Below are 17,302 nucleotides of genomic sequence, written 5' to 3'. Positions count from 1 at the left end.
CCAGCATGTAGCAGGTCGGGAGAACATCATTGCGGACGGACTGTCTCGCCAGGAATCATCCAGTTCACCAGTAAAGTGAGACTTTGTTGTGGACATTGTGATGCTCCTGGACTTTTAAAATTGGAGCCAAAAGGTGGACTAATAAAAATGTGGTTTTTATGCTTAGTTTGATTTGCCAAGAGGTTTGTATGTATATATATATTGTTATTACTATTAATTGTTATGTATAAATGTTTAACTATTTTATTTCCCTAAACCCTATGTACAGGTCCAGGTATTAAACCAGCCCCATACTCGGGTTTTTTTTAAAAAGGGGGGGAATATGTGGCATTACACCCCACAAGTCAATTCCAAATGTATGTCTGCAGTTTGTAAGTCTGTGGTTTGTAGAATGTTGGCCTGAGTGGGCGGAGTTAGAAGGTCTTGGGAGGGGGGAGGAGTGATATATAAGGGAAGGACTCAGGGGATGGAGAGTTCTTGTTCTTGTTCTTTTCAGAGAGGTTCTTTTGGAGAGAACCTTTTCAGGGAGACTTGTTAGGTACTCTTAGAGTCTGTAGTGCTCTCTGTATTTATGGTACTTAAGTCCTGGGAAATTTGAGAGTCAGTGTAGTGAGTGGTGTCTTTAGAGTATGGTGTGCACGTAGTGGAAGTATATTAATCAATACTGATAATAAAGAAAAGTTCAAGAATGATTGTGTGAGAAAAAGGAAAGCGCGAATGTGAGAGTGACAGGATTGTATGGAAGGTTTCAAAAAGGTTTTTAAATGTTATTTGAAACAAAGCTTATGAACTTTTAAAAATAAATTTTGATTGATTGTTTTAAAACTACCACAAAAATCCCACGTGTCTGTTTGGCGTTTATCATCTTAAGTTTACACATTCAGCACCCACTCTGACAATCATTCACCTAAGCAGATATAACTCACAGCGCATTATTATATATATTAAAATCCTTCTCCATTTTAAACCCCTTTCTCCACATAGTTTGGAGGAAGGTGGGCTTTATCCCTTGCCCCAGATGTATCAAGTGGTGGTGCTTGGTGTGAGCAGGGAGTAGCCTCGGCCGGGTCTGGTGTTCAGAGCCTGTGTCGCCCCATAATAAGTGGTGGCAGACGTGAGGTCTGGGGTTCAGAGCCTGTGTCGTGGCAGGTGGTATAGAAAAGCAATAAATAAATAAATAGATTTTTCCCAGCACTATATGTGGGGACCGGGTTCAACCCTGGCCACAACCCCAGCTTTTCAGGGACTTCCTCATTCCACCACCCCTGACCTAGCACATTCATCTTGGTTCTACTCAGACACATTAGGGTTTGCTCATCGGCGGCGGGGGGGGGGGGGACTTTTTTTAAACAAAGAGTTTAAAGGTAAGGGGGGCTTTTTACAAATAATATCTACCACAGAGCAAACCAGGTACTGAGGGTTGGGATGCCCCCCCAAATGCATAAAACTAAATGGGCACTATCATGGCATTGTGAGACAACGGAGCACTTGAGGGCAGGCCAACGCTTTGGGAAAGTATCAAAGTGCATCACTTTAAAACAAAAACACAAGTTGGTGGAATGCATGACTAACTCAAATGTTCACTACACAGTTTTGGAGCTTGAAAACTTTTACTGAGCTGGTTAATATGGTCTGACTCCAAAATAGCCAGGTTTGGAGATCTCCTGCAGAAGGTCTTCATAGGAAGTCTGGCTTGGGAAGAGAAGAGAAGTGAACATTTGGAGAATTCACTACAGATGATAATGGTTTAAAACTAACGTTATTGGTAAGGATGTGCTAAAACTAATATAGCACATTTTTTTAAAAAAAATCCAGTCCTACAAATCCTATACATCACAAGTAAACAAATACTAAAACTTGGGGTGAGGAGGAGCTGTAGCTCAATGGCAGAGCACCTGCTTTGGATTCAAAAAGTCCTGGGTTCAATCCCCTGAATCTTCAGCTAAAGGATATCAGGTAGCAGGTGATGTGAATGATTGCTGTCAAGGCTCTAGAGAACAGCTGGCAGTCAGAGAAGACAACATTGGGCAAGAAGACAAATCATCTTCTGCCTTGGCATAAAACAGCTTCCTAAATTCCTACATCTGCAGCCCAATCGTACACATATTTCTACAAAACTCCCTCTGATTTCATTGGGATTTCCTTGAAGACATGAGTGCATGGGATTGTGGTCACTGTGTGAACTATTATTTATTTATTTATTTATTTATTTATTTAGAATATTTATATACCGCTCCTCATTGAAAAAATTTCGGAGCAGTGTACAAGGTAAAATGAAAATAAAAACAGAATAAAAATGTCATAAGCCATTAGGGGGCATTTTCTGTACACAAGAGCAGAAAGGCAACAACCTACATTCAGAAAAAGTCAACTCTGAGGCTGGTGAGCCTGTGCTTTCAGAGAAGCAGGAAAAGGGTTTTTTTTCTAGGTATGCTGCAGTCTATTATTAGGAGTTCATCAAAGCAGCTGTTTTCTGTTATTTTCACTGGCCCACTTGGACCTGCTAAACTGTTGTCGTTCATTTTTCTGTTGAGTTCTGTCATAATACCTCGTGCAAGAGTGAAGAAAGCCTCTTCCACATTTATGCTTGATTTTGCACTTGTCTCCAGAAATTTGATTCCATAATCAATTGCTAGCTTTTCTCCCTTTTCTTTCGAAACTTGCCTTTTCTCATTCATATCACATTTATTACCCAGGATCATTCCTTCTACATCTGAAGTTGCATGCTCTTTTACGTTCGTTATCCAGTTTTCAATGTTGTCAAAAGACTTTTCATTTGTGATATCATATACCAGCATTATTCCCTTGGCTCCTCTGTAGTATGCGGTCGTGATTGTGCGAAATCTTTCCTGTCCTGCAGTGTCCCATATCTGTAGCTTGATTTTCTTCCCATCTAGTTCTATTGTTCTGATTTTAAAATCAATTCCGATGGTGGAGATGAAGGTGTTGTTGAAGTCGTCCTCGGTGAAGCGGAAGAGCAGGCAGGTCTTGCCCACGCCCGAGTCGCCGATGAGCAGCAGCTTGAAGAGATAGTCGTAGGTGTTCTCCATCTTCCCTGGGACTGGCGGCGGGGAGCCCGGGGGGGCGGGGGAGAGTGCTAGGTACTGTATGTGTTAAATAGGTACAGTAGGAAAGTGGAAGAAATTATTTCATTCCCCACATAATGTGTAATACAACTGCAGTAGGAAGCCATTGCTGCAAATGGTGATATGGGAGAAAAAAAACGCTGTTATTATCAATAAAGGAACAGAATATTTTCATAACATTCACATGAGTGCATGATTGATTGCTGAAAATATCTGAAAGCCATCATTACGTGTGGCTGGAACTGGCAGAGCAGTGGCATTGGACAATACAGCATGGCAGAATATTAAAAAATTGTTGGGTTATGTAGCACAGCTGGCAGCATCACTCCATCGTAATTTATAAGGCCATAACATCTGGCCCTTGGCAGCCGACTTTCCATCTTTGTATTTCATAGTCCAAATTTCTCTCTGCCACAGGAGTGGAGGTGCAGGGGGGTGATTTTTTACATCTTGAGTTGAGTTGGGGGGAGGGATTAAACCTGCTGTGGAGGGGGGGTATGAGTGAAGGCAGGATTACCAATAAGGACTAAAGTGTCCAAGTGTCCTCTTTTACAGAGGACAGTCCTTTATTGGGGACTCTTCTATTTTGAAGGCATTCTGTCTGAAGGGCTGCCGAGTCTGTTAGAAACAACCATCAGAAGGGAAAGCAGGCCCTTGAAATTGCCCAGCAACAGCACTGGGACAGCAGACTGAGCAAGACACAAAAGAGAAAATCTAACATACTTATAGTAGATCCATTAAAATGAAAGGGGCTTGTTAGTTATGACTAACCAGTGTGGTGTAGCGGCTAAGGTGTTGGACTGGGAGTATTGAGATCTGGGTTCTAGTCCCCGCTCTGCCATGGAAACCCACTGGGTGACTTTGGGCCAGTCAGACTCTCAGCCCAACCTACCTCACAGGGTTGTTGTTGTGAGGATAACATGGAGAGGGGGGGGATTATGTACACCGCCTTGGGTTCCTTGGAGGAAAAAAGGCAGGATATAAATGTGATAAATAAATAACCGAAGTCCCATTCATTTCAATCCATCTACTCCAAGCAGGACTTATGCCCACAGATCTTCCACACTATGGTGGGCTGTACTGACTGTATTTCTATTTAAACTTTAGTGTCTTCATTTTTGGCGGTCAAAAGTGGCCACCCTGCTTAGGACATGCTGAGGACTCCCAATGGAAACAGCCTTGGGTAAACCAGCTTGAAACCAGTTTATATTATTTGTATGCAAAGTGTGTGTCCAGTCAGTCTCTGGGGTAAAATATGAACCAACCGGTGCAGAAAAGGAGGAGGCTCAACCAATCAGACTGATAACCTTGCTCCTGCTCCCACCCCCCGCTTTTCCCTGAGAATTTAAATTCGAAACCCAGAGGCCGTTAAGTGCCGCTACAACCGCGCCCTTCTTTTATGCGCATGCGTGCTTCCCCATGCCGCCCGCGATCGCATCGCTAAAGCCAGCCTCGCCTCACTCGCTCGCTTTGTCCTTTTGCGTGGGGCGCGCGTGCACGCAGGCGCTTCAGCACGTGCACAGTTGATGGGCGGGAGGAGAGCGGCGGCGCCTGATTGGCGCGCCCGCCTGCCCCGACTTGCGACACAGCGGCTGCGTGACTGTCGCGCGGTGATTGCGTAATCCGAGTGGGCCCGGCCGGCAAGCGAGGACGTCGGCAAGCGGCGTGAGCGTTTCTTGTAGCGGGAAGAGAAGGAGCCGGGCCCCTTTCCCTTCTCGCCATGATGCGTGAAGGGCTGAGGCGGCGGCAGCGACCGGGATAAGCGGTGGGTGCTGACGGCGGTAGGGACTATCTCTTACTGTAATGGCTGTAGTACAGGAGCCCTTCTTGTCAGTTTGTACCTTAATGGCCGTAATATTTGAGCCCATTATTCTCCCCCCACAGCACACGCACAGCAGTGGAGGCGGGTGGCTCCGATGTCAGTGGGGCTGTGAATCCACTCTGGGTTTCAGTCACAACTCTAAAGGAGCTCTCAGAAGTGCTGAACCCCATCCCCAAAATGGGTTCAGCACCTTGGATAGTTCCATTGCAGTTCTGACTGAAACCCGGAGCCGATTCACAACCCCAGCGACATTGGAGCCACCAGCCTCCACTGCACTCCACTCCTTAAAAAAACGAAAGAGGTTCATGACACCTGGACTAACACATTTGTTCTGGCATAAGCTTTCGTGGACGCTGTCCATTTTGGCAGGTCCTTTCATTGCACCTGATGAAGTGGGCTACAGTCCATGAACGCTTACGCCAGAATAAATTAACACATTTATTCTGGCATAAACTTTCATGGACTATAGCCCACTTCGTTAAGGTGCCACAAGTTTCCTTGTCATTTTCACTGTTAATTTACTAACGGTTACACCTCTGCAAAATTGTGTGTGTGTGTGTGTTTATTTCTTGTGTGTTGTGTGGGTGGGTGGTTTGCTTCTGCAAGTAAGTGTAATAAATACTCAGCTGGTTGCTGCATTGCTCCTGAGAGACCATCCCTTTACTCATGGAGTTGGAATGGGTTTCAACTCCTCAAACATAGGAGTTTTAGTAACCAAGATGATCATTATATAGGGGATCTTTTTGTTCAAAATACGTTGTGTGTTTGTGTGTGATTATCACTGCCTTAAGGCTGGGTTTCCTTCCCCCCCCTCCCCACCCCAATTGACATACTTCCTTGGTAAAGCTTCTTCTAGGGTTTGATTCCTGGTTATAGGGTAGGTCTGCTTGTTTGAATATTGTCCTACCTGGCACTTAGTCTTCTCTAATGTGTGATTTTTATCTACACAGATAAAAATCTGTGGATTTGTTTGGGTTTTCCCCCAAGAGTTGCTAATCATTAACCCTTTAGGTATCTCGAGTTGATAAGATACCCTTTTCCGCTGCTCTGGTTGCACAATATCTGTTGTGTACTTCACAGAGAACTGCTTTTTGACAGATGTGTGAAGGGTGGGGCTGGATATTTTGTACTATATCAGCACCATGTACATTGATGGTGCTATATAAATAAATAATAATAATAATATTAAATATTAAGCTACTGTATGTCTTGTCTTGGTCTGTTTGCAGATAAACTGTAGCATCGTCCAAATGCCTTGTACTACTCATCTTACCCTTGTGTTGGTTGGTGACTGAAACACTACTAAAATGCATCAGAAACTCCTGAAGAGTGCTCATTACATTGAGCTAGGAAGCTACCAGTACTGGCCTATTCTGGTCCCTCGAGGAATTCGCTTGTACACCTATGAACAGATTCCAGTGTTCCTTAAGGACAATCCTTATATCACGGATGGCTACAGAGCATACCTACCTTCCAGGCTGTGTTTAAAAAGGTTTGGAACTGATCCAAATGGTTCAAAGTGAAATCTACCAACTAGTCTGAACAATAAGGAAACAATAACAGGAAGGAAGCAATCACAACTTTGATTGTGAACATGTTTCATTATATTTATTCTGCTTGTGTTTAAATTATAATCAAAGAGCAAAGCAAGCTGATTTGTACTTCTATATGAGATATAGTAATTCCTTTTGTCTGTTAACATATTGATGGGTAGAGCCTGAAGTCCTGTTTCTTATGATAATGCAAGAAGCTTAAGCAGCCCAGCTCCCCCATCTAATTACACAAGTGCAGTGCATCCATGCCTGGCCTTAGACTAACTTGGGCTTCCAGTGTATCCATGCTGGCTGAGGATGATAGGAGTTGTAGTCCAACACATATGAATCGCTGTGTGTTGCGGAAGTCTGCCTTAAACTGAGTTAGTGTTGGAACTGGAGTGCCCTCTTGCACCATTACAAGGCTATTCTCCAAAAACACAGGTTAAAAGGCAAAAATGCATTCACTCACTCACACATGCACACAGCAGAAATATAAATAACACCACCACACACAACTCATTCCCACGTAAGACAATTCCCAACGGCACCCGCCCCCACCAAGCAGAGTTTTTCCTCCCTTGGAACGCATGAACTCTTCCTGTGGTGAGATGTATAAACAAGTTCTCTGTATATACACACAGGCAGGGTGGAGGAATTGCATACTGACTAGCTTGTATAAATCAAGCAAGAATGCAGTAGCAGCCATCTTAGCTTGAACATAGGGCTTGGCTCGCAAGTTTTTTTTAAACAAAGTGCTTCAGTTGTGAACAAGACAGTCATGATTGTTTCATTCTTCTTTTTTCCAGCCTATTCATTTTATCCAATGAGACAGTCAACATCTGGAGTCATTTACTGGGCTTCTTCCTCTTCTTCACTGTGGGCATATATGACATGACTTCTGTGTTGCCTTCAGCGAGTGCCTCTAGAGAAGATTTTGTAATTTGTTCTGTTTGTCTCTTCTGCTTTCAAGTAAGCTCCTTTATAAACTGCAGCCCAACTTGGGGAAGGAGAAGAGGCAGGGAAGAACATTTGCATCCTGTCCCAATATGGAGCCCTTCTGCTAACTCTAGCTCACTTACAGCAGCTTGACACCAGGGATTGGACTCAGTCTGTGCCCCAGTCCTGGAGGAGAAGCTGCTTTCAATGCTCTTAGCTTGTGCTTTTAAACATTTGTTTCCCATTTTCCTTTTTAAAAACCCCAAAGCTACTTACAAAAACATCATAATGCAGTTTTAAAAGTGCAGCAATAATTTACAGGCTTCACTCCACTGTATGTTGGAAGGGGGTGGCATATTGTTAGGGTTCAGTTTATGGAACACTTTGCCCCATGGGATTCATTTGGCACCTTTCTGTGTGTATTTGCCACTGGGTCAAAGCGTTCTTTTTATTATTTTGGGAAGCATTTGACTTGCTGGGCTGGTGACTTCTATGTGATGAACCCTCCTCTTTCCTCCCCCCACCTTTCTTAAAAAAGTTTTATCTGTCAAGCCCGTCTTCGTTTTCATATTGTTACCATTGTTTGTTGTAAGTCATTTTGAATAGTGAGAATGGGGTAGGGGATTCTTGGTAGTAGAACAGAGCAGATAGTTTTGCCCTGCTCTTTATGTAGGTGTTTGTAGCCCAATTGGAGAGGCACAAGCTTCTTTGTCTTGGCAAGTGTGTCATCACCCTTGAGAAAAGGTGATAAGAGAAGCCCTCACCTTACTCTCTAGCTTGAATCTGGACAAAGGACATGTCACAGTGCTACTTGATAGATCATTGGAGACCATGCTCCTGGTGGTTCCGCATGAAATGTTGACCCAATTGGAGCCAGTGTTTTTACTTGTTCTTTTTAAAAAATTGGACAATTTTAATTTGCTGTTTTTAATCTTTCATTTTTCCTGTTTCATTCCTATTTGCACCAATCCAGAGCAGTAGATAAATATTGTTAGTAATAATAGTGATTTGTAATAGTACTTGATATATCCCAAGCAGAAGGTGGTATGGTACTATTGATTCCCAATAGTGAAGGTCAGAGCAAAATGGTCTACTAACATCAGGTGGTCAATCAGCTGTTTGTATATTCCCCCCCCCCTTCCCGGGCCCCAAATATAGTTTAATCCAACTATTTAAAATGGTGTCTTATTGTTTGGATCTCATGAAATTAGTCCCTGAGGAAATTAATATGGATTTGTTTGAATGTTTTTATAGGTCTGTATGCTTTGCTCAGTAGGGTACCACCTCTTCTGTTGCCATCGCTCAGAAAAGACCAGTCGACGGTGGATGGCATTGGATTATGCAGGCATTTCCATTGGTATCCTGGGCTGTTATGTGTCTGGAGTCTTTTACGCATTTTATTGCAATAATGTAAGTTGGCATTTCTGTTGTTTGCTGTAGCTTTTCCTTTGCTGGTGTTGCTTTGCCTTTGAAGTTTTTGGTATCCCAGCTTTCCTTCAAAATTCCAGTAATACTATGTTTACTTAAAATAAGCTTTTCAAAATGAGATCTCTCCTCTTAAAATGTAGGTGCAGGCATCAAGCTGATTTTCCAATTAAACCATAGAACGGTGTCCTGGAAAAGTGGACCCTATTTAATTCTAGTATCACAAAGTTCAAGGAAGATGTCATGTTATATATAATGAAAAAGAAGGCCAAGCAGATCAGCTCAATCAAAGGCCTCACTTTGCTCAGCCAGTTAACAAACAACATGCTCAGCTAAAAATATCAGTGCATCTCCTTAAACTTTGATTTTCCATAATATTAGTGCTATTCAGGTGTTTGGATGAACCCGTATGGTCTTAATATGGGGAGAGGGCTTGCACATAAGCCCCAACTTTCCCGCATGCATTAGTTCAATTTCTGACTTTCACACATTCAGCACAGCGGTCTGAAGGGGGATTCTAAGTGCGTTCAGGTGAACACACTCACATGCCTCCCTTTGGTCAGGAACCCTGCTTCAACAGGGTTCCTAATCACAGAGAAGCTTCTAAATATTTTTACCTGAATGACTTCACGCTAAATGCACAAAGGTCAAGAGCTGGCATGCATGGGGAAATTGGGGATGGGCCAGCACACAAAGTAACCTTTCCTAACAGCAGGAACTGGTGTTTTTTGTTTATTAAGGGTGCAGGCCTATGCATGTTTAAACAGAAAAAAAGTCCTACAACTCCCAGCATGTTGGGTGGGGCATGCTGGCAGCTGGAGGACTTTTCTGTCTACACATGCATAGGATTGTGCCCTTTAAAAAAGGATTAGACAATTTCATGGCAGACAAGGCTATCCGCGGCTCATAGTGATGGCTATATATTCAGTATTGCTGGGAAATTTGAGCAGGAGGGCACTATTGCTTGTGGGCTTCCTCTAGGCATCTGGTTGGGTACGGTGGGAACAGAATGCTGAGCTAAATAGGCCTTTGATCTGATCCAACACCTTGATTGTCTCGGTAAATGAGTTGCTCATTTAAATTGCTTAAAACTGTAGGTCTGTGCAATAGTTTGTGGCATCTGCTGGTATTGGCAATATTCTGATTGTGCCTGTAGAAGGGATTTTAACTACCAGTCAATGCTGCGCTGCAGGAAGTGTGCCATTTTCTCAATAAAAAGGCTCATACGAGTGGACTAACACGTATTCAATATGAAAACCTTTCAGGATTTCTATATTATGCACAAGAATGTATTCCGTATAATGTGAATGTAAGAACTGATCCTAAGTTGTGAATCCAGTTGATAATGAGAAATGAAAACAGGTTCATTTGCAGGCAAATAATATTAGCAGTTGTTTTGAGGGAGAGTCCTGTTCATCGGGGACTTAAAATTTGTGCCATCAAACTGAACAGCCTACTATGGAAATAAATCTCACATAGAGGACAGAGGCACAATTGAGGCTTTCGCTAAATTCTTTCTGAATACTATGAGAATAAGGACTCTCCAGCATTGGTTTTGTTGCATATTTTTCAAATTTCCTTTTGTTTTGTTTTTTATAAAAATTTTATTATTTCCAAACATAAAACAAACAAGTAAACAAACATCACAAAAACAACACATACACATTTAAAATAGGCTTCTGATTTTCTGCACAGCAAAAATAAGTAACAATACGTTCTCTTACTCTTTAATCACAAAAAATGAGAAATTCCCCTCTTTTTGATATCTTAAAGTTTTCTTCTTATTCGTTTGAATCCACAGATAAACAAATCGTTTTTTTCTGGATCCCGCAAAAAGCCTATAAGAGATTTCCATTCGGTTATAAATATTTCTCACATTTGTATGTAATTTCTCCCTGCTCTTTTGAATGTGTAAAGTCTGGACGGTGACCGTAATAAAGATGATGATGATGATGGTGGAAATAAATCTTCAAAACTAGATTGCAAGTTTGTAAAAACGATTCTGCCACTTAAGATGTAAAACACTTTTTAAAAAAAATATGCCAGAGAATATGGCAGTGCTTTTATAGTTGGTGTGGCTCATCTCCATGACCTGAAAGTCTTATTTATTATTTATTTATTTATTACATTTTTATACCGCCCAATAGCTGAAGCTATTGGGCGTCCTTTAGGGCACATTCCAGAAAACTCCACTTCATTTGATTTTGTTATGTCTTGACCCAATGATTTTTTTTTTTAATGTTGGCTATCACTCAGGGGCTGCCTACTTTTTCCCCCCCTTTTCCAGTACTGGCGTCAAGTATATTTGATCACTGTGCTTGCTATGATCTTGGCAGTGTTCTTTGCTCAGATCCACCCCAGTTACCTCACTCAACAGTGGCACAGGCTACGCTCCGTCATCTTCTGCTCCGTGTCGGGCTATGGAATCATTCCTACCATCCACTGGGTTTGGCTCAATGGAGGTGTCAGTGCATCTATTGTGCAGGTAAGCTAAGAAGCTAGTTACTGTCCTTGCATCTCAAACCCACCCACATTGGCTATTTAGACTTGCTTCCAGGTAGCTGGCTTAGGGATTGCATCCTTTAACTTCATCCCAATTCTTTTTACACAATAACAGTTTTCTGTAAATCAGCACTACTTTCAATATGAAGCAAAAGAGAGCATCCGTTTTCAGACAGAGTTACGTTATTATGGCTTGTTCTTAGGTTGTACCAAAATTATTATTTCTGGGGAACAATGGGAGTAACTTCCTAGTTTTCTTAGCAGTAACTTTGATCCAACATTGTTAGTTTGATTACTGAAGAGGCGTAATAAAGAGGAAGGGGAAAAGAAGTTTGTTGTGTGGTTTGGGCAAGCGCTACTGCTAAAGAAAGGTGCATTCAGTTTGCCTTCCTTTCCTAAGCATGCATGCCCTTTTTCTGCAGAGATCGTTCCATGGGTTATGATCATTCTTTTCCATGTTAAGAACATAAGAATTGCCATGCTGGATCAGACCAAGGGTCCATCTAGTCCAGCACTCTGTTCACACAGTGGCCAACCACTGGTTCGGGTCCAGGTTATTTGAAAGAACGTATTCTCCCTTATGAGCCTGCCCGTGCTTTGAGATCTTCTGGAGAAGCCCTTCTTTCAGTCCCATCTTCTTCACAGGCACACTTGGTTGGAACATGGGAGAGGGCCTTCTCGGTGGCTGCTCCGGTGCTCTGGAACTCTCTTCCCGGGGAAGCTAGGCTGGCTCCCTCCTTGATGGGCTTTCGGAAGCAGGCTAAAACTTTTTTGTTCAAGCAGGCCTTTGGAGAATAATCCAGCCCTCCATCTATGTTAATGTCTTATAATTTTGTTGTGTATTTTTTAATTGTTTATGGTTTTGTTTCCCTCCCCCCCCCCCCCCCCGATGTATATTTTAAACTTTGTAAGGCCACCTTGAAGCCCAGCATTGGGCAAAAGGCGAGATACAAATAAAAATAATAATAATAATAATAACAACAACAACCAGCCATTGGCCAGGGATGAACAAGCAGGACATGGTGAACAGCGCCCTCCCACCCATGTTCCCCAGCAACTGGTGCACGCAGGCTTATTGCCTCAAATACTGGAGATAGCACCCAACCATCAGGTCTAGTAGCCATTGATAGCCTTCTCCTCCTCCAGGAATTTATCCACCCCCCTTTTAAAGCCATCCAAATTGGTGGCCATCACTACATCTTGTGGTAGTGAGTTCCATAATTTAACTATGCGTTGTGTGACGAAGTCCTTCCTTTTATCTGTCCTGAATCTCCCACCAATCAGCTTCATGGGATGACCCCGGGTTCTAGTATTATGTACGTTATGTATGATTCTTTTAGAAATAAGCAGAAGTATATAGGGATGTGAACTCCCCAGCCGATCTGGGGTGCATCCTGGTTTTCGGAACCTACTTAACATTTGGACACTATTGAGAAGGTTACTCTTTGACTTATCAGGTGTTTTTATAGATCTGGAACTTGCTGACCTCAACAACGAATGCTAACCCTTTTCTTTCTTTATTTCAGGAATTTGCTCCCCGTGTGCTTGTGATGTACTTGATAGCTGGCATAGCATTTCTCTTCTATATTTCCAAAGTCCCAGAAAGATATTTCCCAGGTAGAGATATTCCTCTGCTGGATTGTTGAAGGCACACACAGTGAAGTTCTGGGAGCTGTTGGACCTTGCTATAAGAATGAATAGTGGGAGCGACCAAGGAATCAGCACGGTTGTTCACCCCAAATTGCAGTGTGGATATATGCAGCTTCTAAAGGCTGTTCTGCAGGCAGGGCAGTCATACTTCTTGTGGTGGAGGACTCTGATGTTGGAACCTCCAATGATTTCAGAGCCCTACTGGTGTGGTCCTAGCAGAGCAGAAGGGAGGGAAGAGGGGCATTACTGTTTCCTCCTCCCCTTCTAGGGCCATTTTTAGAAAAAGAAAAATGGCCCCAGAAAGGGAACTGATCTATGGCAACTCCAGGGTTGGCATGTATTAGTAGCCATGTCAGAGTTGTGTCTGGGAGCTGCAAGAGCTGTGGATTCTTGGATACCATAGTCTGTCCTCGAACACCCTCCATTGCACCTGTTGTCTCCATCAGAGTTATGACATCAAAAAAGAACTGCCGCAGGTGTTTCCATGGGGAGTGAGAGAGAATCTAAGAGCTGATCTCCCCTTCTGAAGGCAGATCTCTCCTGCCATCCTCAGTAGGGAAGATCTGATGAATCCTGGGGGCTCTGGGATACCCTCATAGAAACCATAGGATTGAAGCCTTAGTCACCTACAGAAGTCTGGGGATCTTGATATTACTATTATAAAGACCTGCTTTTGTGTGGGCATCAGGAAATCTATGCGTCATAGGCCAATATTCATGGTGAGAATGAGTTACTGTCCTGCGCACCGCCTGCTTTGTGTTCTATGGTATACAGTAAAGAAAAATGGCATGTGCCATCTCCCTGCCCATCACCCACCCACCCATTTTTAAATATCGTAAGAACTGGGTTGCCAAAAAGATCCATGTAGCCTAGCATTCATGTTTCCAACAGTAGCCAGGCAGATGCCTCTGGAAACTCACATGAAAGGGGTAGCTCTCCCCTCTTGTCCAGAGATACTTGCTTAGGAAGATGTTCTCCAGCAATGTTATCTCAGGGACCTTTCACGCATCTGAATTTATTTATTTATTACATTTCTATACTGCCCAATAGCCGGAGCTCTCTGGGCAGTTCATCTGTAGGGTGAATAACTCATTTTCAGCCAGACAGGAGTGGATATGAATGGGTACCTTGGTGCGTACAACCAACATCTGCTCCAGATGTATAGGAGACATGATCTTTTAATGCACGCACCTTCTCCTTTCCAACAGGGCAGCTAAACTACCTCGGCTCTAGCCACCAAGTATGGCACATTCTCGCAGTGGTGATGTTGTACTGGTGGCATCAGTCTACCGTGTACATCATGCAGTACAGACACAGCAAGCCTTGCCTTGACCACAGCGCACACTAGCACACCAAGGTATGATGGTCTTTGTTGAGGAGATGAAGATGGACTGTTGTGGGAAGGGAATTTGCCTTTATGCTGTGTCTGAAAACGGCGCCAGTGGGACGCCTTGCCCAGAGGTTCATAAAGAAAGGGCCTCCAACTGTCTATTCATTGTTAGTGGGGATGTGTCTCACTGATGCCGCAGACTTCCCTTCAGAATAATTTGTGGATCTCTCTGATCACTAAGGCCCATCTCTTCTCCCAATGGCCTTTGCTCCTTTGCGGTAGTCTGGTTATATAAAGCTGCGTCGTGCCAAGTCATACCATGTAGCTCAGTGTTGGCTACACTGACAGGCAGCAGTTCTCAGTTTCAAACGAGTCCTTCCCAGGCCTACCTGGAGATGGTAGGACTTGCACATATACAAAGCATGCGCTCTACCACTGAGCTTCTGGCCTTTCCTCTTACGGACTTTCTTCTTCAAATATGAAATCTTTGTCCTCCTGATTTCCTTGTATTTGGGCTCAGTCTCAGCAAGCTGTTATTCATCTATTCGCTGAAGTCCTAAATCCTTCCCTGAAATCTGGCCCCGCCCTGTGGGCTACCCTCCCCCCTTGAAATAGCTGTGTGTGTATGTAGATGACAAATGTTGGCATCAACTTAATTGCCACGGTTTGCTTACCTGAGATCTCTCATGACAAAGCATAAACTCCCACCTCATCCTCTACCATCCTACAACGACTTATGTGTACCTTCCCAGACCCAAAACGCCCCACTATAAAGCCCACTTCCCCCATCTTTTATTTCGCTTTAAAACTCCGGAGTAAGTGACCTTCCCCAGTACCCCCTTGACTTAAGAAGGCTCCTTTTAACAGAGGTTGATCATCATGCTGTGCTTGTAGTCTTTTGAAATGGAATTTGTTTGTTTTTCAGAGTTTCACCGAAGGTGTGACAATGAATGCCTGCTTGCTTTGAATCCTCTCCACATTAGGGTTGGTATATTAGCAGACATTCCCAAGGCAATTGAATAGGTCTGCAGCAACCAAATAACTTTCTGTTCGGGTTTAGGACAGTGAAACAGCTGCAGCGGTCACCCTGTATCGGGGTAATGTTACTGGGCCATATAAAAAGATGGATCACTATTTGAACTACTGATGGTAATAAGGCTTTGCCGGAGGACCGTTGATAAGCTGAGGAAACATTCTCTAAAATGCATGCGTATGAAGTTCCTGTGATAAATTCTCATTCTGGGACCTCACCTTGGAACTTGAAAATCCAGATCGTCTGATGTATCCTTTTAACGTGTTCTGTGTCCTTGCACTGATGTTTGCTGTTGTAAAATTTTAAATATGAATTTGAAATTCTTTTAGAAGAAAGGAACTCCAGTATGACTGTCTGCTGCAGCGTTCTTCAGTGGTAACTTAGCAGGTTAATCCTATCTTTGGAAAAGGTGTTGATTCCCGTCCAAAATTTTAGATTCCAGTTTGCTCTTTAAAATGCCATTCAGTTCGAAGCCTAAACTGAAACCCCTTGTGTTGCCTATTGCAAAGTATGTAAATGAACAGAGGATAATAGGTAGTAAAACAACACATCAAGATGCTTGCTGCTACTTTGCTAAGCAAAATGGCTCTGAGCTATCTTTTGGGAGGATGACATTTGCATGTTGCCAAATGTAGAGCAGCCGTTTGTGCCTGGGCAGCTACTCCCTGCCTCATTGCTCTTTTTTGAACTGAGTGGCAAACATGTCCGTAGTCCACTACCAATGGACTATTGTTTCAGTCAGTCCAGAACATTTTTGTATCTGGCTAGTGGTGTGGAGACCTCATGTTGAACATCCAGCTGCTATTTTGCAGCAAACTGGTGTTTTGAGAGGAGGAGGAGAAGTGGGAGGAAAGAGGTACTTACCCTGTTCCACTTCCCCTAGCTTGGGGTGGGGGGGAGAATTGGTATGCAGGGGAATTGTTAAGGTGTGCTGGTTGAGGTGGATCTTGCCCTAAAAGAGCAGCTTATAAATTCCTTAAATAATCAAGTGCTTCTCTTCCTGTCCACTCCTTCTCCGTTACATATGTCCTCCTGATGCTGCTTTACCAGGAGCAATAGCCAGGGTCTCAATAATAAGATTGCAGAACCACGTAGTTGTGGTCTAAGTTTAGATTTTGGAAAATGGCTTTTTTATAGATTAGTACAGCATGATTTTTGTTCATGTATAGGTTGCAATAGTCTAGAGGTTGAGCACCTGACTCTTGTAAGTATGCATTATAATATACTTCTTAAATAGATCGCGGTCTCAGGATACAGAGGGAGACCTGGTAAAAATGTAAGTTTGTGAACTACTGGGGATGGGGGGAATAGTAATTTCAGATCAGTACTCCGTATCCCGCAACAAGGACTTTTCTGCTGTGCAGGAGTGGGCTGAGGAGTGGTGGCAGACAGCAAAGGGAGAGAGAAAGAGATGGGGTGAAGATGTGTGTACATGGACGGGGTGGGTCTTCTGGGCTGACAGCTTCCACCTGAGGGAATGCAGGCCTTAAAGTGAGGGAAAAGTTCCCACAGGGACTACATGTAGTTAACTGTAGAGTGAGCCTGGGGTTTGTCCTCTCCACGTATCACCACGCATTGAAATTTTAATGTTAACTGGAATTTGTCTAGACCAGCCTTCCTCAACCTGGGGCGCTCCAGATGTGTTGGACTGCATCTCCCAGAATGCCCCAGCCAGCTGGCTGGGGCATTCTGGGAGTTGTAGTCCAACACATCTGGAGCGCCCCAGGTTGAGGAAGGCTGGTCTAGACCTTTGTGCATTCACACTTCCATTCACAGTAAAGGCGCTGCTGTGCCTGGTGGCGATGGGAAAGGCTTGATTCTGGGCGAGACTACACATGATCTACATGCCCAGACTATATTTCAAGCCACAGCAGAAAATTCTGATTACAAGTGTGTTTTCTTCATTAAAAAAATAATAATCAGGGTTCTTGTTGAGCTAATTTCTCATGAAGCCTCTTAGCTGAGCTAAAAGTTTTCAAATTG

General features: G+C 43.3%; 2 protein-coding genes across 2 annotated transcripts; one reads left to right on the top strand and one right to left on the bottom strand.

Annotated features, from left to right (window-relative positions):
- Window positions 1–2,396: 2,396 nt before the first annotated feature.
- LOC134405019 (ras-related protein Rab-8B-like) lies at window positions 2,397–3,065 on the bottom strand. The gene has a single exon (XM_063136078.1). It carries the CDS (start codon window positions 3,048–3,050, stop codon window positions 2,397–2,399), a length of 654 nt encoding a protein of 217 aa, XP_062992148.1. The 5' UTR covers window positions 3,051–3,065.
- A 1,650-nt stretch (window positions 3,066–4,715) lies between these two features.
- Window positions 4,716–16,923, top strand: PAQR3 (progestin and adipoQ receptor family member 3). The gene is made up of 8 exons (XM_063136372.1): window positions 4,716–4,851; window positions 6,138–6,400; window positions 7,250–7,412; window positions 8,634–8,789; window positions 11,092–11,289; window positions 12,833–12,923; window positions 14,165–14,313; window positions 15,212–16,923. The coding sequence occupies exons 2-7, from the start codon at window positions 6,216–6,218 to the stop codon at window positions 14,302–14,304; spliced, it is 933 nt and encodes a 310-aa protein (XP_062992442.1). The 5' UTR covers window positions 4,716–4,851; window positions 6,138–6,215; the 3' UTR covers window positions 14,305–14,313; window positions 15,212–16,923.
- Window positions 16,924–17,302: the final 379 nt, after the last annotated feature.

The sequence above is a fragment of the Elgaria multicarinata genome, chromosome 10 (genome assembly GCF_023053635.1).
Source record: "Elgaria multicarinata webbii isolate HBS135686 ecotype San Diego chromosome 10, rElgMul1.1.pri, whole genome shotgun sequence".
In the NCBI taxonomy this organism is placed as follows: Eukaryota; Metazoa; Chordata; class Lepidosauria; order Squamata; family Anguidae; genus Elgaria; species Elgaria multicarinata.
This window is presented reverse-complemented; position numbering and strand designations above follow the sequence as displayed.